Source organism: Castor canadensis, chromosome 1 (assembly GCF_047511655.1).
Source record: "Castor canadensis chromosome 1, mCasCan1.hap1v2, whole genome shotgun sequence".
Taxonomy (NCBI): domain Eukaryota; kingdom Metazoa; phylum Chordata; class Mammalia; order Rodentia; family Castoridae; genus Castor; species Castor canadensis.
Genome location: NC_133386.1, coordinates 205,972,161 through 205,995,981, shown reverse-complemented (window position 1 = coordinate 205,995,981; position 23,821 = coordinate 205,972,161). Strand labels below are relative to the sequence as shown.

Genomic DNA, 23,821 nt, shown 5'->3' with positions numbered 1-23,821 from the left:
ATAATCTCCCCTCGATTTTTCTCATGTAGTAAACACACATGAAACTTATCACCTCTGCCATTTTTTTGGCGCACAGCTCCGGGGCATTAACACTTTGTACAGCCATCACCAGCAAACACTTCCAGAACTTTCTCATCCGCCCAAACTGAAACAGTCCCTTAAACATGAGAGAGGCATGTCACCTGGCAGGTCACCTCTAATTTAACAGCAGGAGAGCAGATGAACAGAGAAAACGAACAAAAGATGGCTGGTGTTGGAGAGAAATGTCCTGGAGGCTCACGAATGGTGCTGAGCAGTCTCGGGTGGTTTTTAAACAATGGGTGGCCCTCGGACAAGCCCTGATCGTGACCTTCAACCTGGTTTACTGTCCGTGTTCCTCACCATCACAATCAAAGCAGGGTGTCTTTCCAGGGTGGAACAAAAGGGTCCGAGAAAATGACCAAAGGAAAGAGAAACTAGGACCCTGTGGTCCCCTATGGAGTGTTTTCAATGGAATAAGGGACAGAGGGGAGAAGAGGGAGCATTCCCAATCTCAGAAGCATAAATTCCTAAATGTCCTGTTGCATCTTATTGGCAAGGGACATCCAACTTGCTCCATCCACTCACTTTTGCTGTCACTGTTGTCCAGGGTGGTGCTTTTGAACTCAGGGAACCAAGCGACCATCCCACCTCAGACTCCTGAGTGCTAGGACGCCAGGCCCATGCCACTGCACCGGGTCACCCAGTAGGGAGAATGACTCCTGCTGGCCCCTGGCTAGAAACAAGAGGTGATTTTTATCCTCGTTCTCTGATGAAGGTGGGGTTTTAGACCCACAGGGTCACACAAGTAGCAGAGCGCTTGTCAGCTTGGCGGTGACTGTGGCCTGCGCAGCCGAGAAATGAGGCAGAGAGCCTTTCCCAAGGAGAGCCCGGCCAGGCCCAGTGTGTCTCAGAACTCCCAGGTCATGGTCAGGATCCACGTGAAACAGAACACAACAGTGGAAATGCCCATTCCCCAAACCAGCTGCCCCAAGGGCAAGGCCACATGTCACCCCCGTCTCCCAATGAGCATGTATTGGCTATGCAGTCTTGGGTTGAAGAAGCAACAGGTGAGAGGTTTGACTTACCGCTGGCTGTGCCCACCAGAGCAGCCTACATGGCTGGCAGTGTCTCCAGCTGCCAAAACATTACCCCCACAGCCCACCCATGCCCCAAACCCTGTCCTCCAGGGGCTGAGAGCACACTGCTGCCCGGCAAGCTGACGCCTGGATTGTTTCTCACACTACAGGTGGTTGGAATGCACCTGACTTTGAGACAGAAGGTGTGGTGAGTTTATTTTAAAACAAGCTCATCTCAAAGGCAAGCAGGCACAGTTAAAGTAGGGGGAGAGATACCAGTGCACAGGATCTGCCACTATGTGGTCACCAACACAGCAGAAACAGACCTGTCCAGCATCCTGCTCCTAAACCCTTGCCGTGCCTCTGACCCACACATCCCCAGCCCTGCCCAGCCCCCTCAGTGTGGGAACTACATGGCCCTGGTCCTTCAGTATCAGCCGCAACCTCACCTGGCAGACGACTCTCTTCCCCTGAAATGGAGCATAGACAGCCCCATCCCTCAGCATAGGGGACCTGCACCAGCTTTGCCATGGAAGGAGATGGAGCTCTCAGGCTCGGGTTCTGTAAGCAACACTGGCAAAGGTCTACTTGCCAAGCTGGAGGCAGGGTGGAGACAGCTCCTGGGCGGCCTCAGGTCCCCAGTACCTGGGCTCAGGGACTGGAAGGGATAAGTTAGTCGAGCCCAGCCCAGCCAAGCTCCATGAAAGGCCCAAAGAGCAGGGGTGTGAGTTGACCCACGGAAACCACTAGTCAGCTCCCCCCAGGTAACAGCCATAGGGAGCAAGGGAACAGACCTGGAGGGGAGGATCAGGACGGCAGGGAACACCTTTGTAATTCTCAAACTGTACAAAGAGACTTACACCCTTAGGGCTAGCTAGAGCCAGTCTTGCCGTATTGGGCTAGAAGTCAAAAGCCCACCACTCTGCCTCCAGAAAAAAAGGCCTGGTGTAGGTCCAAGCGGCTCCCCAGGCACAGCCGGGCTGCTGAGAGGCTGTAGGCCACCCTGGACACAGCTCAACTGGGAGGATGCCAGGGCCCCTGGGGCTGGGGAGAATGGTCACCAGCACAGGGTCCTAGCTGCAGAGGGCCAGCATGGCATGGGCCAGAACTTATCAAGATAGTTGACAGCCAGGCACTGGTGGCTCACGCCTGTAATCCTAGCTACTTAGGAGGCAGAGATAAGAAGGATTGCAATTTGAGGCCAGCCCAGGCAAAGAAGAAAAAAAAAAAAAAAAAAAAAAGGGTGATTATCTCAAAAATACCCAACACAAAAAAAGCAAGTGGAGTGGTCCAAGTAGTACAGTGCCTGCCTAGCAACTGTGAGACAGAGTTCAAAACCCCACCAAAAAAAGGCAGGAAGAGAAGCGACCACAGCTGGGCCTTGGGATCCTGAATCTGTCCTTGTCAGGACCTCCTGCCTGCAGTGGGAAGAACACACCAACAGGGCGAGTATGATCTGCAGAGTCTCCCATTCCCACAGGGTGGCAAGAGCCAGTCTCTCATTCTGCCACATGGTCTCAGTCACCCAGAGGCCCCTGCCACCACCAAACCACACCGTAGGTGGCAGGCAGCTTGCAGCCGCCTCTGGTGGCCTCTCATCCCCAGATTGCTTCCTTGCCAAGCTGGCTCTGCCCAGGACTGCTGCTTCTTCTGACAGTAACTTGCTGTGCCCAGAAGAGAGACAAACTGTCAGCCGCAGTGCATCCACCTGACGATTCTTTCAGAGTTGTAACTCAGGAACGAGTTTTAAATGTGGCATTTCCTATTTTACCTGGAATCCTTGTCCCCAAACCCGGTAACCTGAGAGTACAACTCAGCTTGTAGGAAGCCTCTTAGGGGAGGAGCCCAGCCCATTATGGACCATGTGGCTGGCCGGAGCCACAGCAGACTGGCATGAGGTGTGTAACAAGACCATCCAGGAACCTTCACCTGCAGAACAAAGGGACCCAGCAGCAAAGGAAACAATGAATCAAAACAAATTTTATTCTGAACATTTAATTTAAAAAAATCACATCTATGAAGTGAGCTACAGAAATTCAGATACACTAAGTTGAATATAAAACATGAGCTAAAGCTGGGAAGCAAGACTATGCGGAAGTGCCCTGGCGAGAGGAGGCTTCTTGCACCCCAACCAGACACCCAAGATCTGTTTGAAGGACATGCTGTCTGCCCAATTGCATGGTGGACTGGTCCAGCCTCCTGGTGTCTCAGGAGGACATACGTGACCCCACGTGAGTCAGGCAGGCCAGACGGCCACTCCAAGAGGAGCTAAGGTGGCTCCCTGGAGCGGGGTGGCTTGTTCACGCTATAGTTCAGCCAAGTCAGCCGGCTGAACCTTAGTCTGACAGATCGTATTTTGCCTGAACAGCACGGCTCCCCTGGTGAAGCTTGCTTCTGCAGTGCGCCCCAAAAGCACCTGCTTCCCCGCAGCCAAGAGGCCATGTGGCCACAACATACACACCACCACACCAGGTTGCGTGGGCCAAGCCATCAAAATGATGGTGGCTATGCCCAAGCTGCACTGGCAGGCCAAGCCCAGCACGAGCATCAGGGGCATCACCATGACAGAGCCTTTCGCCGCGGGCCCGGAACTGAGATGAGGGGGGACAGTAAGAAGTCGGCGGCCCTTCACAGCAGAACAGGAGGAGAGGTTCAACAGGAGACTGGGGCGTGAGGGCAGGTGGTGAGACAAGGACAAGATAAGAGGCGGCACGGCAGAGAGCGAGGGGTCCTAGCTCAAAGTTGTCAGACACTGCAGCTCACAGCATGGAGACTGGGGTTTTCCATCTGACGGCAGAGCTACTGTCCTCTCCGGAGGTTTACTTGCATTCTGACTTTATCAGGCCCCGTCCTCTTCTGCTGGACTCCAGACGGCCACCTCACCTGGGGCAGCCAGGCCGGCCTGACACCCCACGGCCAAGATTGGGGCCACAGACACAGCTGTGATGCTCTCAGCCAGTCCTGAAGGGACCCCGCTGTCATGATGGACATAGGGACACATGCACTACTGACCTCAGGAGAGCCACAGGCCCCTGAAGTGGCTGCACGTGAGTCAATTTTGCAGAAAAAGAAAATACCTTCGATGGCTAAAAATAATTACCCAAGTCCCAGGAAGGAACACGACTACAATATATTAGCAAATTCTGTGGCATAGACATGTTCAAAAGCATCAGCAAAAGTATTAAATATAAAAGCAGTATGTATTCCCCTCCCCCCTCAGAAAGAAACAAAAGAAAAACAAACCCCAAACCAGCGAAGGCATGATCTGAGCTGATCTCATCTGTAGTGTGAATGCGCCGTGGCTCGGCCAGCCACCTACTGCCGCAGCTCCACGTAGTTGGCTGGGAAGAGCCCATACCTGCCCTTGCACACCCCGCGCCACCAGCCATCGTCGATCATCTCAATGTTGGTGATGATGTCATCAGGGTCAAAGGAGATTTCATCATCGCCCGCTAGGGAGACAGAGAGCGCAGAGTCAGATACACACGGTTCCAGGCCAGCTGGAGGGACAGCACAAGACCACGTTGCGTGTGGGGGGTGGAGGGACCACTGTCCTCCCTTCAGCCAGGGCAGAGTCCCTCAACAAAACCAGACGCACTTCTTCCTGAAACGGGTTTCCTCATAGCAATTCCGCTCCCCTCTCACCTTCCCTGCAGGGAGGAGGGGAGAAAACTGCTCTCCAGCCACAAGGACAAGTAGATGTGGAGGTGGAAGCAAGAGGAAGTATAGAACGAAGCCAGGGTGATGGGCTGGGATGGACGTAACAGGATAAACTCAGCATTATTGAAAACATACACAATACAGAGCTTCCACAATGCCCCAGAACCCACATATAAGGGCAGGAGAAAGAGGTGTCTTCATGGCAGACACCAGCTTCCCAGTTCAGAAGGACAGAGGGGGTAAGAGAGGATGATGATGGCAATGAATATAAATAAGACATATTATAAGCACATACATAAATGCCACAATGACAGCCCCCCCCCAACTAATATATGCTAATGATAAGTTAAAAAAAAGGAAGAACTGGGAAACCCCTCTGTCAGAGCAAACTGAGTACCTTGGAGAGGACCCCCTTGGCGTCCCATAAAATACTCATCAGTCTCTAAGGGAGGTGTGAAGGCTCTGGAGCAGCTGGTGGCACTTAATGCCACAGTGATGAGACAGATGCTGTGTGGCTGATATGAGGCACAAGGAAGTGCTGCATGATTTCCATGGCCAGGAGGCCACAAGAGCAGGACATCTGCCTATCTCTAGGATATCCAGGACAGTGGCTGAGGGCAGCCCAGGACCTGGCCCCCACCTGACCAAAGGGAACTGTGGTGGTGCTGTGTGTGTGACATCCTCACTGAGAGGGTGTGGCACATTGCTGTGGGGCCCTGGCCCTGGCCCTGGCCTGGGGAGATGCACTAAAGTCTAGGAAAATGGGCCCTACAGCTCCCCAAGGATTCAGAGAAAGGCTAGAGATAATGAAGTGTGTGCAGATGAACAGAATGTGAAGAGGGGCTGGTGGAATGGCTCAAGTGGTAGAGCACCTGTCTACAAGCATGAGGCCTTGAGTTCAGTACCACCAAAAAAAAAAAAAGCCCCATAAAACAGAACTTGCTGAATGGTTCAAACAGGAAGAGCGCCTGCCCAGCAAGCATGAGACCCTGAGTTCAAACCCCAGTGCTACCAAAACAAAAAAACAAAAAACAAGAACAGAATCTGGTGAAGGAGACAGGGGCATTCTTAGCACCACACTTACAACTTTTCTAATATTACTGCAAAATTGTTTTAAGCGTAAGACCGTGAGTCCAACACCCAGTGCTGAAAAAAAAACTGCATACAAAGCCAGGCACAGTGACTCGTGCCTGTAATCCTAGAGCACACTAACACTGAGGCTGGGGCAGGAGGAGAGTTAGCCCAAAGTTTGAGGCCAGTCTGGGCAACACAGCAGTCCCAGACAGAAGTTGAGGTCAGATCTTCAGGAGGACTTGCTAGACAGGGCCCAAGGCAGAAGGAACTGGTGCCCAGCCCGGGGCAGCATCTCACCAGCCTGGTAGTCGTAGAGGGCGATAGCCGTGATCCCCAGGTCGTTCTCATACTCGTCGTAGGTGTTTTCCTCTGAAAGCAAAGCCAAGAAGAGCTAAGCAACAACACAGACCCACAACACGCTCCCTATGACACTGAGCTGTGGGTCTGCTGGGAAAGACCTCAGTGACAGGTGGCTTCCCATTTGGCAGGTGTCAGAATGACAGGAAATTAGATGCCTTACAGAAACAGAAGAAAAGGACGCCAGCTTTGGAGAGCAAGTCCCGACTCCCCAGTCTGATAGCCTGCAGGAGGCCTGACTATCGGACAGGCACCAGGACCCTCTCAGTGTAACTTTTACAACAAAGTATTTAGCATTTCCAAGAAAGGCCAGGTGCCTCTGCAGTGAATGGAGGAATGACAGAGCAATGAGACGCTGGTAAGAGGCTTCACCCGACACATCCTCTAGTCAAGAGTGGCTCCTCTGCCATCCCAATTCCAACACTGCTCAAGGTGGGACTGAAATGAGACCACCTACTACCTACGGGGCTTTATTTCCAGAACAAAGCCAGGCAGCTTCAGTGTCCCTGCACGCCCTCAGAGATGGAAAGACTGCACCTTGAAGGTTGTCCTGCGGCAGGCAGAAGCTCTATGTCATTAGAGGACTCACCATGGTGGCAGAACCCCTCCCCATCCCTGCCCTGACTGTCCTCAGCATAGCACAGACCTTCCCAGGACCAGGACTGGGGACACAATCTGGCTGGGATCACTATGTCAAGTGTTCCCCAGCAGGGCAAGGGGGAGCACACACCCCAGTGGACAGGGAATAAGCACTCTTTTGGGGTAATAAAGGTGGGTGGGATTTCTAAGGGGCCCTCCTACACCCTGCACCCTCCAGCCCCGTCAGAGTGCTGGAGTGGAGGCGCTACCTGCTTGGTAGTGGCCTGGGGCCTCTGTGCTTTCGTAGACAGCCTCTGGGGTATAGGCCAGTTCCTGCTGGCTGCCGGCCTCCAGGATGTCTTCAGCCTTGGAGCTGTAGGCAGGCTCAGGCTCACTCCCGCCCATGGGGCCTCGGTAGCTTGGTTCTGCCCTGAATGGGACTGCATCCTGGGAAGGAGCAAATGGTCATGTGCCATGGCCTGCTCTGGTTTCTAAAACATCATTGCTACATTGTGCCACTGGCAGGAACACGCAGAATACTCATTTCTCAGCCCCAGTCAGGCCCAAGAAACATACAAGTGGAGAAGGCACCACCCACATGCCTGGTGAGGTAGTGCTGTCACATGTGGCCTCTGGGTGGCCCAATCCTCACCCCACAACATTCCCAAGTCCTGCACTGAAGTTCGCATGCCTCCCCACACTGAGCTCCCAGAGTTCGAGTCGGTCCGTCCTGGGTTGCATTTGGCTGGTTTCTTTTGGGCCTGTGGTCTCTGAGGCTACACGAGGCCTTCCACAGAGCCAGTCCTCCCATCTGGCAGCAGCTTCCCACTTACCCCAGCCCAACTGCCCAGAGAAGCTACACCAGTAGACAACAGGGTTCCGTTCTAACAAACCCTTCGCCATGGTGTGGAAGGTAGCTACCCCAGAATTCCATTCTGGAACAGAGGTCCTCAGAAGATGACCACCGCCTTATTAAGCTAATCTCAAGCTGCTGGGCCTTTTGAACCACTGCATGCCATCAGAGGGGTCTGATCAAGGTTTCTGACCAGGCCCCCCAGAGCCCTGTGGCCAAACAAAGCCAAGCAAGGCCAGGAACTGTGCACCTAGCAAGGTGGTGGAAGGATCCAGCTTCCTGCAGAGGGCAGCCAGGCAGGGAGAGCCGCCAGCAGGCCAATGACAGCACTCACCTCCAGGACTGGAAATGGGCCACAAAAGGGTTCAACCACAAGAGAACGGCAGGGCAGAGGTCTCTTCTGGCAAGATGCCCTGGCACCAAGGGGACAGTGCAGGGCTGGCAGCCAGTTCATGGTATGGCAACCCCATGCCGGGTGGGCCCTGCTCCATCTCGTGGTCCCAGCAGTGCTACCGATCTCCTGACCCCCACCCCCTCGCCAGCGTGTCATCAGTCTCACCAGCAAAGGTTTAGCTTCTCCACACCTGCCCAGCAGGAGACCGTAGCTGTTTGGGAACAGCTTACGGCCACTCTTTTGTTAGGTTCCCAGCTACAAGGCCACCCACCACATCTGCCCAGGAACGTCTGCCAGGGAAAAGCCAACACACAGGGGACACAGCAGTACCCCTGTGGTAGTGATGAGACCATGGCCTGCTTGAGCCCTGGCCACTGTCCATCTTCATTGCGCTCCCAGGGCCCATCAAATACCCTGTGACTTGAATTTTCATCCCTTACAACTCACAGACTTAAAAGTGATATGTAGATAACAGACCATGTGGCCCAGGACAGCAACTGTGGGGCTGAAGACAGGCTGCGGTCAGGGCCAAAGGAGCTCACATGGGAGGGGAGCCGCAGCCCAGAGTACAGGAACATCAGAAAGGCAGTACAACAATTCAGAACCAAAGTGAGAACCCTGGGACACATGGGAGGGTTCCCAAGGCATCAGTGACAACACATAGGGGAAAGGACCAGAGAACATGACATTCAAGGGAGTTGGGGAGAATTGAGCAGCAGGAGGCACAGAAGTGAAATCAGGGGAGCAGAGTGTTGGGGCCAAGGGAGGATGGGGTTCAGAAGACAGCGTGGACACTCAGGCAGTGCAGAGCAAGGAGACAAGGCCAGCATGTCCTAGGAGAACTTGGCTACACGGTGGTGGACTGCCAAGAGGTGAGGGAGGATGGGAGGATGGCCAGGAGGGGAAGTGGCCCAAGACTCCACTGTGTCCCATGCAGGTAGACACAGACAGAGCAGCATGACAACTTCCACCTGACATTGCCTGGGGAAGCTAAGGAGACATGGTCTTGGGCAGGGAGTCAGACCCTCACACACCACACCAAACACTAACCTGGTAGATGGGGCTGGAGGGTGGTCTCTCCTCAGCTTGCTGGGGAGTGGGGGACGCAGGGGGTGTTTGCCTTTTGGCTCTGGCTTGCTCCTACAATGAAAAACAGCAATGACAAAGTTACCAGGTCTGCCTCAAAAGACAGCAAGTCAGAAGGGGATGGCGGCCAAGCAGGAAGCACAGGCTGATGGAAGGGTCAGCTGTTTTCATACAGTAAGTCAAGCATTCTCAAGGAGGGCCTTGGGGGCCGGAAGATCCACACAGCTGGGTAGCGGACAGAGGTGCCATGCAGAGGCCCAGAGCTGTCATGGAGCCCCCAGTCTCACTCTCGCCTCCCTGAGATGACTCATACAATGTGACTTGGGCTCAGTCACATGTGGTCATGGCTGAAAGGGCCCTGAATACATATTTTGCATATGGGCCAGACACAAATCTCTGGGGCCAACAGTTGTTCTGTCATAGACAGAACAATGCTCCACAAAGCTGCCCCCCCCCCCAACTGCTGTGACCACACACTCGGAAAGAAACTCTGCAGATTTGTGGGACTGAAGGAGTCTTTGATGGGGAGACTTGTCCAGGTCACCTGGTAGCCCATGTCACCCCAAGGTCCTGATGAGGGAGATAGGAATGAAGAGTGAGCTAGGAGGTGTGATGAACACAGAGGGGAGCAGTGTGAAGGGGTGCCGAGCCAAGGAACAGAACAAGGAAGCTGGGAAAGGCAGGGCAATGGAGCTCCCTCTAGCCTCCAGAGAGTACAGCCAGCTGAGCCTTTGGGCCCTTGCTTCCAGGACCTAGTATAACAAACACGCGTTGTCCTAAACCACTGAGCGGGAGCAATGTGAAATAGCAGGCATGGGAATCACGTGACAGGCTGCACATCCTGATGGTAGGTGCTCAGGGACACACGGCCCACTGCAGACACAGAATCTGGACCACACTATTCCTTCCCCTGCCCCATCTAATGGTATGACTGTAATCCTGTCCTGTCCTGTTGAAGAGAAACCATCCCCAGCCCCAGAGGTCCTTAGCACAGTCTTAGCATCTGTGTGGCTCACCTGCCCCACAGCACCAGGTCTGCTAAGGCAGTGTCCTGTGTGTGCCCGCAGGCAGGCCTGCTGAGTTAGGCTTGAATTCACACCCAAGTGCAGGCCTGGGCTCCACTCGGGCCCCTCCCAAATCTAGCTGGGTAGAAGGGAGGCAGCAAGCAAGGTTAGGACTGGCCACCTCTGGCCACCACATGAAGATACATATATGTGGCTGAGCCCAAACCATGGTGTAGAAGCTCCCAATACTTTGCACATACCATGTCCCACAAGCGTGGCAGTGGCAGCTTCTTACCTCCAGCTTCCTTCTGGCCTCCTCCTGCTCCTGTCTCTCCTTGGCCATCCGCTGAGCTCTCTCTGCTTCCGCCTTCCGCCGGTCTTCCTGTTCTCTCTCCTTGGCAAGGTTTTCAAAGTTGGCTCTGATATTACTGGTTTTGCTGGTCACTAGAGGAGAGAGGACATATAACTCAGAATACCACCCCAGGACAAAAGTCACACTAAGGTGACCTTCCCAGTTAGGGCCACCACTCCCGTCACCTGAGGAGGTACAGCCCCCTGGTGCACCATGCCCAGGTGGGGCTGATGGGCACCCACAGCCTGGTGACTACAGCACTTTTAACCTTGGCACCAGCGTGCTCTACACCACTCTCAGGCTGAAAGCATAAAGCAGCAGTCAACCCACTTAACGATGAAGGTCTGTCCTTGGGAACAAAGAAACAAGAATTGATTCTCAGTAAATCTCAACCCTTGAGTACACATCTTTTGAATTTTTGTGACAAAAATGGAGAAGATATAGAGCACCACTAGGCTGTCAGGACAGGCTCTGTGCACCACTGGGTTGCATGTGAGGAACATGAGCCACGGTGTTCCACAGTGAGCTGTGTTTTCATGGAACACCATCTGTTCCCCAACATAAGAGGCAGGCAAACCACAGGTATTCAGATTCAGGCATCTGGCAGACATTTCTGCCAGAAATGAACTTAAGCCCATCCTATGAAGAAAACGCACTGCTGTGTTTGCTGCCAGTGGGAGAACTGCAGTTTACAAGCAAAAAAAAAAAAAAAAAATCAGGGTTTGAGAAAATTTGTACCTGCCACCATAAGCACTGTCATTTAAAAGACTTTGCTGATGATACCAGGTGCCTATAATCCTAGCTACTTCAGAGGCCAGCCCGGGAAAACAGTTCATAAGTCCCCATCTCAAAATTAACCACAGTAAAATGGACTGCAGGTATGGCTCAAGTGGCAGAGAGCCTACTTTGTAAGCACGAAGCCCTAAGTTCAAACCCCAGTCCTACCACCAAAAAAAAAAAAAACTTTGCTGATGAGATGGACACTAGCAACACGTGGCATTTTTTGTATTGCACAATAGAAGGGATACACAGTTGGAAAAGGAACACGACTCAAAAAACGTGCCAGTGGCTCGGCGCTAGGTGACAGAGCTCCCCCAAGCACAGAGAAGCTGGGTGGACCATCAAAGCACACCCTCCATGATGTGACTGAAAGGCTGCTCAGAGACCCTCCCCTCCACCTGCCTCGGACAGTGAGGGAACAGCCCCAGCCTGCTACAGAGGACTGGAGGAGAAACATCTGTGAGAAGCCCGCTGTCTCCCAGCACAGAGAGACAAAACTTCTCACATCTCCCTCGGCTTTAAAACCTCTGGCGATTTTCCATGAACAGTGCTGTGTCCGCAGAGCAGTGTTGTCATGTTTAAATGAGTTAGTCTAGAATTTTCTTCTATTTCACTCTGTAACACAGCAGATGGATGCTCACGGAGGCTCTGTGAGGGGCCCTCAAAAATTTCCATGAGTGCCAGTGTCCTGGACCACACAGAAATTGGATCCAGGGTATCTGCGGTGAGCAGTGGTGACTGCTCTCTGTTCTGATTTGGCACTTCCTATCACACAAACTATTCTCTCCACCCAAGCCTTGTTCTCTGCACAGGAAGGCCCACGTCTCATTCTACTGGTCACCCAGCAGACACGGGCACCATGTCCACGGTGAGAACCGGGCCCTACTTCTACACAATCCCTTCCTCCAATGGTAGCCAAAGCCTGAGCTCACAGGCAGTGGACATGTGTGAGCTGCTCCCAGAACCTGGGCACAGCAGTACAGGGACATGAAGTTAACCCACTCTATCTTGGGAAGTGCCCCTCAGAACCCACTCCCACTATGTCTGAAGCCCCCCTTAGCCTGTGCAGGAGCAAAGATACCACTAGGTATTAGCTGCTTTTCCCAAATTCCTAGCAGGTTCCTAGCTGTCCATTTATGTCCCCGTGCTCCTGGCTCCGTTCCCTGAGCAGGCCTTTCCCTCAGCATCTTCCCAGGATCCTACACACGGACTTTCTCCCTTCCAGTTCATCTCAGGTTTCTGGGGAGACCAAGACTCACCAGCCTCGACAGGGACAGTCTTCTGGTAGGCAGAGGACACCTGGGAGACATCCTCAAAGGTGGATGCATTCTGCAGAGACAGGAAAGGAGTGAGGAGAGGGCTCTTCTCGGCCTCCACGTACTCAGTGGCTCCTGCTTGGTCAAACATCAAGGGTTTCATAGAGCTTCCTGAAGCCCCAGACTGCAGCTGTCCTCTCCTCCCTGCATTCAGCCGATTGACAGAGGCCTGGCCCCATTTCCACACACACTCGCTGCTGACCATGAGTTTACCGGAGACAAACACATTCTCTTCCTTAAGCCCTCCCCCTCTCTCAGCAAGCATGGTTACACCCTTCCCTCAACTCTGTGCATTGATGGTCAGTGCCCATAAGCCCTCCAGGTGACACAGGTAGAGGCTGGCAGGGCTTTTGGAAGCCAACAGTCACCCTCAGCTTCATCATGAGCTCCAGGCTTCTGACAGAAACCCAGAGAATGGGCTCACTCACTGCTTCCTGACACTTCACACTAGAAGAGGGCATCTAACAAGGAGGGCAACCAAGGGAAGTCAGGGAACATCCATAGCAAGTGAAGCTGCACTGCCCTCAGACATGGGCCCAGGGTGTTCCAGGTGCTAGCAGGTGGACCCATGATCAGCTCCGCCCTCCCCACCACCCAGTCATTCTCCTCCTCAACACAGCCAGCCAGCGGGGCTGCCACCCATTGCAGCTCATGGGGCCCATCTCTGCCTAGCTTAGGACTTGGGTTGCTCAGACACCCTTACCAAATCCTTTCCCTCTTCCTAGACACACGGCTACTAAAATCTACCCCATGTCTGCCACCTCTCCCCAAGTAATTCCTACTCAGCTGTCCCTGAGGCTCCCACCTGTTCTACAGCCTGGGGGTGGGAGGGACAACAGTCCCCAGTTCCTCCCTCTGCTTCCGGAGGAGATCATGTGTGTTCTCTCTTGGGGACCTGGCCTCCATGCCCACACCTCTGCACTCCCCACCTGCCCCACTGTCAGGCTGTCCTCGCCACACTGCACCCTGCCTTCCTCACAACCTCCAACACCAACACTTTGTTTTGTATTTTTTCACTTTGTAGCACCTGGAATCAAAGCCAGAGTAGCCCCGGCTGAGCACTGAGTCACACCCCAGCCCAGGACCAGCTTACTGACCACAGCCTCCTGCTTCTCCCACTGCCACCTCCCTGGGTCTCCTCCCCTTGGACCTGTTCCTTCCTCCCCACTTCAACCTCCCTCCAGCTCCCTCCGCTAGATCCAGCCTAGCTCCAAAGTCCAGCAGGACAGACACTCTTGTCCTGGGTCACTCATGCCTGCCCAAGGCCACTTTGAAGGAGCCTTCCTTCTCTTAGGGATAGAACAGGCTGGCACCTTGGCAAACACAAGGTCCTCAGCCTCACGCAGATCTCCACCGCTACAGGGACAGACCACTGCAGACCTGTCCTCTCAGGCATGGCCTCATAGAATAACTTGCATCCCAATCTCACCCCACGGGGTCCTGGGGCCCTGGGCATTCCCCTCACCTTTCTGAGCTCTGGGCTCCTCCACAGCACAATCAACTGAGAGTTTCCATGCCTCGCTCACAGGGCTGATTGAGACAGTGGTCAACCTCATCTACTTCCTTTCCCAGTATGTAAAGGTCAGTGGTCACTATCATGACCATCAACACTGACCACAGACACCACAAGACAGTACTTCCATGCCCTACCTCAAAGCCACAACCTCTGACTTATCTGTTCACTTCTTGCCTCCTCCCATCCCGATCCCTTGTCCTGTCTCCTCTGACAGCACTAACCACTGCCATCCCATCAGGACAGCTCTGGCCACCCCCTTCTCACTGCATGCTCCTCAGCTGTTCCCACCAGCTGTCCTCACCTGTCTTTCCACTGTGGCCACACACAAACTCACCCTTCTCTGCTCCATCCCAATTCTCCAGGCCAGCTAACACTAAGTGTTAGTGCCATCCTAACACTTCCTCCTCCATACTCCTGAAGCCAAACCCTATCCCCACTCTGCACCTAAATCCAGTCTGCTGTTCTTCACTTGCACCTGCACTCAGGCCAGCTTTGCACCTGACCCCACTCTGCACCTGCATCTGGCAGAAGCCACCACCTCATGCAGACCACCGCAGCTGCCTCCTCACAGCTCACCCCCTCAATCCAGTGTCCACGATGTGACCAAGGGCTTCTTGGTGCAGACTCCCATCAGGCCTCAAGGGACGCGCGAGTCCATTTGGTGAGACCTCACACTGTCTGTGGGGCTCCTCTCTGCTCTGCCTTTTCTCTGCAATGACCTTGTCCCCACAACAGGACACAGCCATACTACTGCTATGCAGTCTCCTGACCCATGTGTGCAGGTGAACAGAGCTGAGGTTATGGCTTTTCAGTCTCTCCTCAGCCCAAGTCACCTGCTCTGCCATCACTCTCAGAGCCCTCCAGCTTGGAGCCCTGACACCCAAGTGAGGCCGTCTGTGCTCAGCGGTACACTCAGTAGAGCAGAAGTCTGTGAGGACCACAGCCGAGCACAGGACGGGTGGAAGGAGGGGTGCTGAGCCTACGAGCAGCTGAACTCGTCCCACCCTGGCAGTGGGGTGACCCAGGTAGTCTAATGAACTAACACTGGACACCTGGGCTCTAGCCTTGAAGAGCGGTCACTTCAACACTGACACTGCGAGGCTTAGAAATCAACAAAAGTAGCCAAAGGCCAATGAAGGAACTCCTGTAAGGGGAGGACTATTTCCATCAGTGTCCTTCAGCAGTCAAGAGAACAGAGACCATCAGGCATGGCGGCCACGCCTGTGATCCCAGCACTTGGTAGGCTGAGGCAGGGAGACTGCCTGAGCAACCCAGCAAGACCCTATCTCAAACAAACAAGGACAGGTCAGGGGTCACCTGCAGTGACACTAAAGGTCCAGCTCTGCTCTATCCAAGATGGCAACCAGTGACCACATACAGCCACTGAGCTCTTCTAAAGTAGCTAATGGACTCAATTTCCAAGCTGACCTGATTTAGTAACTGAAGTTCAAAAGAGCCGCACGTCCCCAGAGGCTCTTGTATTCATTGTGTGGGTTCCGGGGAGGCAGCCCAGGCCCTTAGCACTGAGCCCGCCTAGCCTAGGGACCTGGCTGTAAAGGGACGGCGAGAGCGGCACCCACCCCACAGGTGTGCTGCACAAGGGGCACGAGGCCATCTCAGTTATCAACATGGTAAGGACACATGCCTGACCTCACCAGGCAGACCACAGCACCCAGACAGCGCCCGCTGAAGGACAACAAAGAGCCGCAGACACTCCTGAACCTGCCAGCAGAGCTAAACCCTGGGGTCTGAGAGCCTTACCTTATCCATCCGATCCTTCTGCACCCCGAACTTTCCGCCGAATCCTTTGGAGTAATCTGAAAGGTGGCAACACATGAGACTTACTGTGTGGTCAAGGACAGGCCACACAGCAGGCGCATGCAGACAGGTCCAGAAACAGCCCAGGGAAATGCACCCACAGCAAAGGTCGCGGGAACTACCAAGGATGGGGTTTCCTGGCCAGGCAAGTTTGGTGTCTAACCACGGTGTCCAGTGCAAGGCAGGGAGGACAGAGGAGGGGGCATGCTTCCAGCATTCTCCTGGGGGAGGGGTGAGGTAGGGAGGGGATGGGTGGCAGGCTGGCAGGAAACAGTGGAGAGAGGACACAGGACAGGCCTTTGCAACGCGCCACTTCAATAGCACAGTCTTCCGCACCAGCCGCGGGCACTATTCTCATCTGTGTCCTGTGCGCCTGCTTGACTGAGCACTAAATAGAGGCTCAACTGCAGTTTGTTCTCTTGCTTTTTAAAAGAAAAAGAAACTCCATGTGGAAACTGCCAGCCAGGTCCGTCTGCTGCAGCAACATATACCCACTTGAAAGTCACTGTCATGTGGTCTCAGCACCACAGGAACCAGTGACCACCTCCCTACAGTCTGCAGGCTAACTCAAGTGTGCCTGCCACCCGGACTATACACTGCTGCAGTCTCTCCCTCACACTGAGGGGTCAAGCCTCTCCACTTGTGCACCCAGGTTATGACCCAGGTCCCAACTCTGAACTGCTCTAAGGAAAACTGTGTCAGCTATTCTGGCTCCTGGTGCATACCCAGTGTCTCTCTTCAGCTGTGTGCACTGTGGCTTTATGTGGACACTGTGGCTCTGCGGGGAGGTACCACACATGGGTGGTGTCGTTGACAACACAAGACAGACAGACAAAACCTCCCATGCGTGGTCAAGAGACACCACCACAAATGAAACACAGACCACATGCAACGCGCCTGTCCACCCCTCACTGCCTGAGTCCCTGGCCTAGAGGTCAGGGCTTTGGTGGAACCAAGCCCATCCCCCCTCATCGCAGAAGCAACAAGGCTCCGTAACTCGGAGCAGTCATGGTCAACAGCACACAAGCTTGTGCAGAAGGCTGCTGGGAGAGCCCGACAGCCCATTCCAGAAATAAGACACACTAGGGGTGAGTGATGTAACCTGCAAACTGACTGCTGCATTCTTCCCGACACAAATCTTGATGTTCAAAGGGAAAAAAGGTAACGGGAGAGCAGGGACCCCATTCCACGTGAATGTGGCTCCAGCATAGAAGCAGTGGAGGATGGTCACTGGGCCCTGCCGGCGGACGGCTGGTGACGTAGGTGGGAGACTATCACAGGCACTGGCGGTGAACCCGAAGCCTGGCTACAAGTGGCTGCACTGCAAGGGGAGGCGGGGAGAGGTAGGGGAGGGGAGGTGGGGCGTGGGAAGGGGATGGGGACAACTGTGCCTTGCTGGGACTCGTGTTTGGCCAGCCTCTCCTTGTAATCAAACCCCACAGCGGAGGGATCCTGCCGCTCGGACTGAACACCAAATTTGCCTCCGAAACCAGTCTTATAATCTGGAAATCCACAATGGAGGGACAGACGGAGAGGAAACACAGGTCAGGTTAGCATCACACAAGCGAGGGCTTCGACACAGCAAGGGCTCTACATGCGAGAGGCCTGGCGGTCTAAAGCTGGCTCGAGAGGTCAAGGGTCACCAAGAGGTTAAGGGTCGCACAGCACCAGCACTCTTCAGCCGGGGCCTGGATGCCCAGAGTTCAGGAAGACCACTCCATGTTGTTTGAGGTCCACCCCCTCCCCAAGAGAACATGCCTCTGCATGTGAAGAAAGGGAGATATCGAATACAAGGGTCACCCACATTCTCCCTGCTGCACCCAGAGGAAGGGCACCCGACCCTGGCTCAGCTAGGACAGGCTCGTTTCCCTAGGACAGGGTTCCTGTTCAGACAGGAAACACTCAGTTAGGAAGTGTGCTGGGGGCTGGGAATGTGGCTTAGAGGGACACCTGTCTAGCACGTGCAAGGCCCTGGACCCCAACGCTAGTACTGCAAAAAAAAAAAAAAAAAAAAAAGAAGTGTGACCCACCATAAACCTTAGCCCACTTTATAAACAAGAGCCCAGGGACTAGGAGAACCTTGCTTTCCTGCTACACCCCAAGGGCTCCCCAAGAATACTACAGGTAACGCCTGTGGTTCCTGAATGCAGGACACCTGGAGCCCTAGGGCTGAAGCCCTCCCTGAAGGGCAGGGAGCCTTGTCACTATCCACTCAGGAATATTGAAACTATGGAAGGCACAGGACAACTTTACACAGTGAAAACAAAAGAACACACTGACAGAAGTACAGCAGATACACAACACATCGAGAGATAGGAAACAGCCTCGAGTGAGGCCGCCAAAGCGAATGTACCTTTTTGGGATTCGTGCAGCTGCAATTTCTCCTGGTGATCCCAGCCAAGGGCACATTTGTCTTGTCTGTCTGTCTGCACACCAAATTTTCCTCCAAACCCTTTCACATAGTCTACATCACAGTAAAAGGCCATAATCTAGCGTTACCAGGAGCCTGGGTCACAGACAGACAACATGCTTCCAACACTGGTAAACACACTGCACAAAATCATCCTTTCTCTGTACAGCTTGCTAAAGCTCTGGCTGACATGCAGGAGGCCCTCCTCACAGTGTTGCTGTAATCTCAGAACAGCTACCGAACACAGGCAGCCCACAGAGGCAGCACTCACACATGCGGCTTAGCCTAGCACTCCATGACCTACAGGCAGACGTGCAGGACACGGACACTACTGTGAGTGGCGCTGCTGGGGTTGGGAGCCCAGAAAAGTAAAGCTCTCAATTTCTCATTTAACAGTTTTGGGATTCTCTGTCTTCAAGCTGAACACTAATAAAAAGGCACCGCTTTCGGAGGCGGAGGTTACACCCTGTTTCCTGTCTGTTCTGGCTAACACCTATCACATGGAGAGGCACTGCAGTCACCTTTCTGGGACTCGTGTTTCTCCGTTTTGCCTTGGTACTCGAAGCCAACAGCGCTTTTATCGACTTTGTCCTTGTCAATTCCAAATTTGCCTCCGAAGCCTCTGGAATAATCTAGAAACAAGAAAAGCACTACTGAGTCAGGCATGGGGGCTCTACCTGCAATCCCAGCTACTCAGGAGCCAGAGGCCAGGAGGATCAGGGTTCGAAGCCAGCCCAGGCAAATAGTTCTCAAGACCCTATCTCGAAAAAACCCATCACAAAAAAGGGCTGGTGGAGTGGCTCAAGGTATAGGACCTGAGTTCAAACCAAAGGAAAAAAGAAAAAGAAAAAAGAAAAGCACATTTACAAACCAGCAGCAGAATCTTGACCATGCTTGGGTCTTAGCAATCTTTAAGAAAGTACTTTTATCACTCCAGTTAAAAAACAACAACAATAGGCCAGGTATGGAGGTTCACGCTGTAATCCCAGCTATTCAGGAGGTGAAAGTAGGAGGATCTCAATCTGAGGTCAGCCTGGGAAAAAGCAGGAGACCCTATCTGAAAAACAAACTAAAAACACAAACACACTAGGCTGTAGCTCAAGTGGAAGAGAGCTTGCCTAGCAAGCTTGGGCTCTGAGTTCAACCTCCAGTATCACCAGAACAAAAACAAAGAAAGAAACAAACAAAAAACCCCACAACGTTCGGGCCCCTGTAAGCACCCTGAGTGACGTGGGTAGTATTGCTGATAATCTCAGCATCCTCCGTCATTCTGAGAGTACAGGAGTGATCCTAAAGCTCCTGAGACAGCCGGCAACAGGCCAGTGTATTTCAAAGGTCTCTGCTTCCCCAGCAGAAGCAGAACTGTGCCAGGGAGCCCCTCAAGGAGCAGGACACACAACAGAGCATCTTCTAGAAACATCAGTTGCATCCAAACCAGCTCCAGTTAGGAAGCATGATTCTGCCCTGTGCGCACACTGACAGCACAAAAGATGGAGGAGGCCCTGGCATCAGGGGAACCTGTCATGCTGTGCTCCCAGATACCCAAAAAAATTAGGGCTGGTGGAGTGACCCAAGTGGTAAGAGCACCTACCTAGCAAGCGTGAGGTCCTGAGTTCAAACCCCAGGGACAATGCCCCCCAGAAAAAAAAAAAATTTAAACTTTAAAAAACATGCAAGCTCTGCAATGTGCAGGACAAACAAAACAAGCAGTACAGGGGAAATGACAGGCCATGACCTTTGTATCACAGTGCGGAATCTTTTTTTCAGTTTATATTTTTGGGGATTCTAGGCTTTGAACTCAGGGCCTCACTCTTACTAGGCAGGCGCTCTACCTCATGAGCCACCCCCCGTCCACAGGTGCTGGATCTTCAGGGTGACCCACCACCTCTGGAAACACACCACAGGAGCAAGGTTCTCTAAGTGGTCATTAACAAAGCATGGAAGGTGCAGGAAAAAGACAGTATGGCCTCTCAGGGTGATTTGGCAGTATTTACCAAAATGTTAGGCTACTCGAAGGCCATGTCCACGCAGAGTACATGCTCTACCCACTATCAAGAATGCCCTAACCCTATCAAGAATGTAGACAAGATCCTTTGATTCAGCAATCCCATTTCTAGAAATCATTTCTTTTCAATAATCACTCATGTATAAGATAAAGAAAGAATACTCACTAAAGTTGATTTGGTATTTTTTGTTTTGGGTTTTCTTTTTTTGACAGTTCTGGAAATTGAACTCAGAGCCTACCACTTGAGCCACATCCCAGTCCTGACAGCAGTTAATTATTTTAAAAATTAACAATTAAAAATTGGTAATACCACCCAGGTGCTGTGGCTCACGGCTGTAATCCTAGCTACTCAGGAGGCAGAGATCAGGAGGATGGTGGCTCAAGGCCAGCCCTGGCAAAGTTTGAACGAGCCCATCTCAACCAATAGCTAGGCATGGTGGCACACACCTTTAATTCGAGCTACGAGGGAGGTGTAAGTAGGACTGTGCATGGTCCAGACTGGCTGGGGCAAAAAACATGAGGCCCTATACAAAAAATAAACAGGGTTGGGGGACGTGGTTTAAGTGGTAGAGCCACCTGCCTACCAGGTTATCAAGATAAGGCTGAGTTCAAACTCCCGTACTGCCCAAAAAAAAAAAGGGGGGAAATAGTTAAAGTCTACATTGAAGGGTGCTTAGACAGACTATGAAGACACAGGAGCTGAGCAGCCATCAAAAGTGTAAACTTCACCAGGCACTGGTGGCTCACACCTATAATCCTGGCTACTCAGAAGGCAGAGATCAGGAGGACTATAGTTCAAAGCCAGCCAGGGCAAGAGACCCTATCTTGAAAAACCCATCACAAAAAAGGGCTGATGGAGTGGCTCAAGGTGTAGACCCTGAGTTCAAGTCCCAGTACCAAAAAAAAAAAACTTCACGTGTACAGCTATGAAAAGAATATCAAACTTTTTTTTTTTTTTTTTCTCTCCAGTACAGGGGTTTGAAATCAGGGCCTCATGCTTGCTATGCTGGTCTCTACCATTTGAGCCACTTCACCATCCTGTCTTGTGTTGGGTTTTTTCAAGATAGGGTCTCTTTGAACTATTTGCCCAGGCTAGCTTTGAACTGCGATTCTCCTGATCTCTGCCTCATGAGTGGCTAGGATCACAGGTGTGAGCCACCAGCACCTGGCTAAGAATACCAAACATTTTAAGTTAAAAATGCATGTCCAACACAACACAATTTGCACAGGAAAAATAATTCTCTCCAGCACTTTTATGCCAGGCATGGTGGTGCATGCCTGTAAGCGCAGCTTTCCAGAAGCAGAGACAGGAGGCCTGGGAGTTGGGAGGCCAGCCTGGGCTACACAGTGAGACCCTTTCTCAAAAACAAAACAGAACAGCATGCTCTCATTTGTGAACAAACTAGAAAGATGGGAGAGGGAGAAGAGAGAGACCCCGCACCTTTCTGTGACTCGTGCTTCTCGGTCTTGCCCTGGTAGTCAAAACCCACTGCACTCTTGTCCACACGGTCAGCCTGCACACCATATTTGCCACCGAAGCCACTGGAGTAGTCTGAGAAGACAGGACCGCCAACATGAGTATGGTGACAAGCTCAACTTGCCACTTTAGCCAAACAAGGCAAAAGAGGAGTGTCTGGGCGACAACACCCAAGGGACTGAGCATTTTAAAATGTTCAAGCCTCCTGCCCTCCCACAGGTGACACAGACTCGCTTACAGCCGTGCACACACTATGGCAGCTCTCTTGCACTGGTGGGCAGAGGATGCGTGCTCACTTGAAAACTGTCTGGTCAAGTGACGGAGAGAGCCCCGCAGCTGAAAACCTCACCAAGTCCCACTGCTCCCCTAGGCACAGGCCTCAGTGACTGCATCTGGACTGAGAGCTCCTTCCTGCCTTGCAGGCAGAAAAAATAAGCCACAATGACCACTCAGGAGGCAAAGGCCGGAGAACCAGGAGTTCCAGGTCATCCTGAGCTACACAAAAAAACAAAAACCAAAGGCTGGGCGTAGTGATGCATGTCTACAATCCCAGCTAAATGGGAGGCATAGGTAAGAGAATCCCAGTCTGCAGCTGCCGCAGGCAAAAACACAAGACCCTATCCAAAACATAACTAAAAGCAAGAAAGGGCTGGGGCGTGGCTCAAGTGACAGAGCAAGTACCTAGCAAGCATGAGGCCCTGAGTTAAAAACCCAACACCAACAATAAAAACACACATCAAAAACCACACAGAGTAATGTCCTGTAAGGAAGCAACAATGTCTGCCTTGGAACAGTGGCTTCAGAGACTAGTGTGGAGTCATCAAGGGTCATGCACGTGTCACAACGGTAAGAACGTGACAAATGTAGTTTCTACCAACAAAATCAGGGCGGAGCAGCTCAGATAAAGGGAAGGCGGCATCCACGACAAGCCGGCAGCATCTCAATGCAGGGGCCAGACTTCGTGTAGCTGCCTCCAGACCACCTGGGGCCTCAGACGCGAGCAGGTGTCACTGGACGGCACACTCGCAGCTCACCTTTCTGCGAGGCGTGCTTCTCAGTCTTTCCCTGGTATTCGAAGCCCACAGCCGACTGCAGTGACAGAGAACAAGAAGGTAAACACCTCTAAAACGATCGCCCTGAATGCACATACTGGTGAAACTTTTAAACAAAACCATGTTAATTTTTCTAAGGCAAGTGTAAATCAAGTTCACACTAAAAAGTCTGGTGGTGTGAATTCACACCCCACTGTGTCCAGGGCCCCCTGCCCCCCTACCCCACCCCCCATCCTCACCTGATCAACTCTGTCCATCTGGACACCAAACTTGCCTCCAAAACCCCGGACAGAGTCGACCTGCGAGCAGTGCTTGGAAAGGTTCGAGTGGTACTCGTGGCCAACAGCAGACTAGAACAGAGCACGACACAAGCGTTACTGGCCACAACACATGCATCAAGCCCCAGCCCAGGTTCAGAGTAAGGGCAGGCCACCCTCGGGCAGGGAGGTGGACCTTTCTTAAACACCACAACCAGAGCACCCCAGCATGCCTAACTCCTGGGAGGAACTGCAGCACTGAGCCAGCCGAGCCCTGGTGCATGGTTCCACTGTGCACCCAGCTCTTGGGCTGCCCCCGCCCCAGGTAGGAGCATCCAACACGACAGTGAAGAAAGGTCAGCAATCCATGACATGACGGTCACATGCAGACTGCTGGCCCAGGAATTAGAAGGTGGCTACTTTGCCAACTCACTGACACAGACACAAATGTGTCAGTGAAGATGCAGCTTCACATTCGACATCCCCAGAATGCCTGTGCCATGGACCGGAGCCAGGAAGCTGCCCCCACAGGGCCCATTCCAGCGTCACCCACGGGATCGCCAGCCCTGTCAGAGGACGCAGGTTCCAGTCACACATCTAGCAAGTGGCAAAGCAAGTAGGAGGAGCCCAGGGTTCCAGCACACAGTCCACCCTAGGTCAGTAAGCCAGTCTGTAGGCCAGACCCAGCTCCTGGCCCCTGCTGCTCTCAGAACACAGCCACATCGCTCACTGGC

At 52.9% G+C, this 23,821-nt stretch overlaps 1 protein-coding gene across 3 annotated transcripts in view; it reads right to left on the bottom strand.

Annotated features, from left to right (window-relative positions):
• Positions 1-3,057: 3,057 nt before the first annotated feature.
• Cttn (cortactin) overlaps positions 3,058-23,821 on the bottom strand; it is a 34,066-nt gene continuing 13,302 nt past the window's right edge. The window contains exons 6-18 of one of the 3 annotated variants that reach the window (XM_020185383.2): positions 23,070-23,180; positions 22,813-22,867; positions 21,743-21,853; positions 18,818-18,928; positions 18,240-18,350; positions 17,278-17,388; positions 15,830-15,885; positions 12,496-12,565; positions 10,400-10,548; positions 9,065-9,154; positions 7,037-7,214; positions 6,129-6,200; positions 3,058-4,549 (exon numbers count right to left, since the gene is read on the bottom strand). In XM_020185383.2, coding sequence (XP_020040972.1) covers positions 4,413-4,549; positions 6,129-6,200; positions 7,037-7,214; positions 9,065-9,154; positions 10,400-10,548; positions 12,496-12,565; positions 15,830-15,885; positions 17,278-17,388; positions 18,240-18,350; positions 18,818-18,928; positions 21,743-21,853; positions 22,813-22,867; positions 23,070-23,180 — 1,362 coding nt within the window. In that variant the 3' untranslated portion in view covers positions 3,058-4,412. The remainder of the gene's footprint in view (positions 4,550-6,128; positions 6,201-7,036; positions 7,215-9,064; positions 9,155-10,399; positions 10,549-12,495; positions 12,566-15,829; positions 15,886-17,277; positions 17,389-18,239; positions 18,351-18,817; positions 18,929-21,742; positions 21,854-22,812; positions 22,868-23,069; positions 23,181-23,821) is intronic. The other 2 variants (XM_020185384.2, XM_020185386.2) reach the window with 2 other exon arrangements.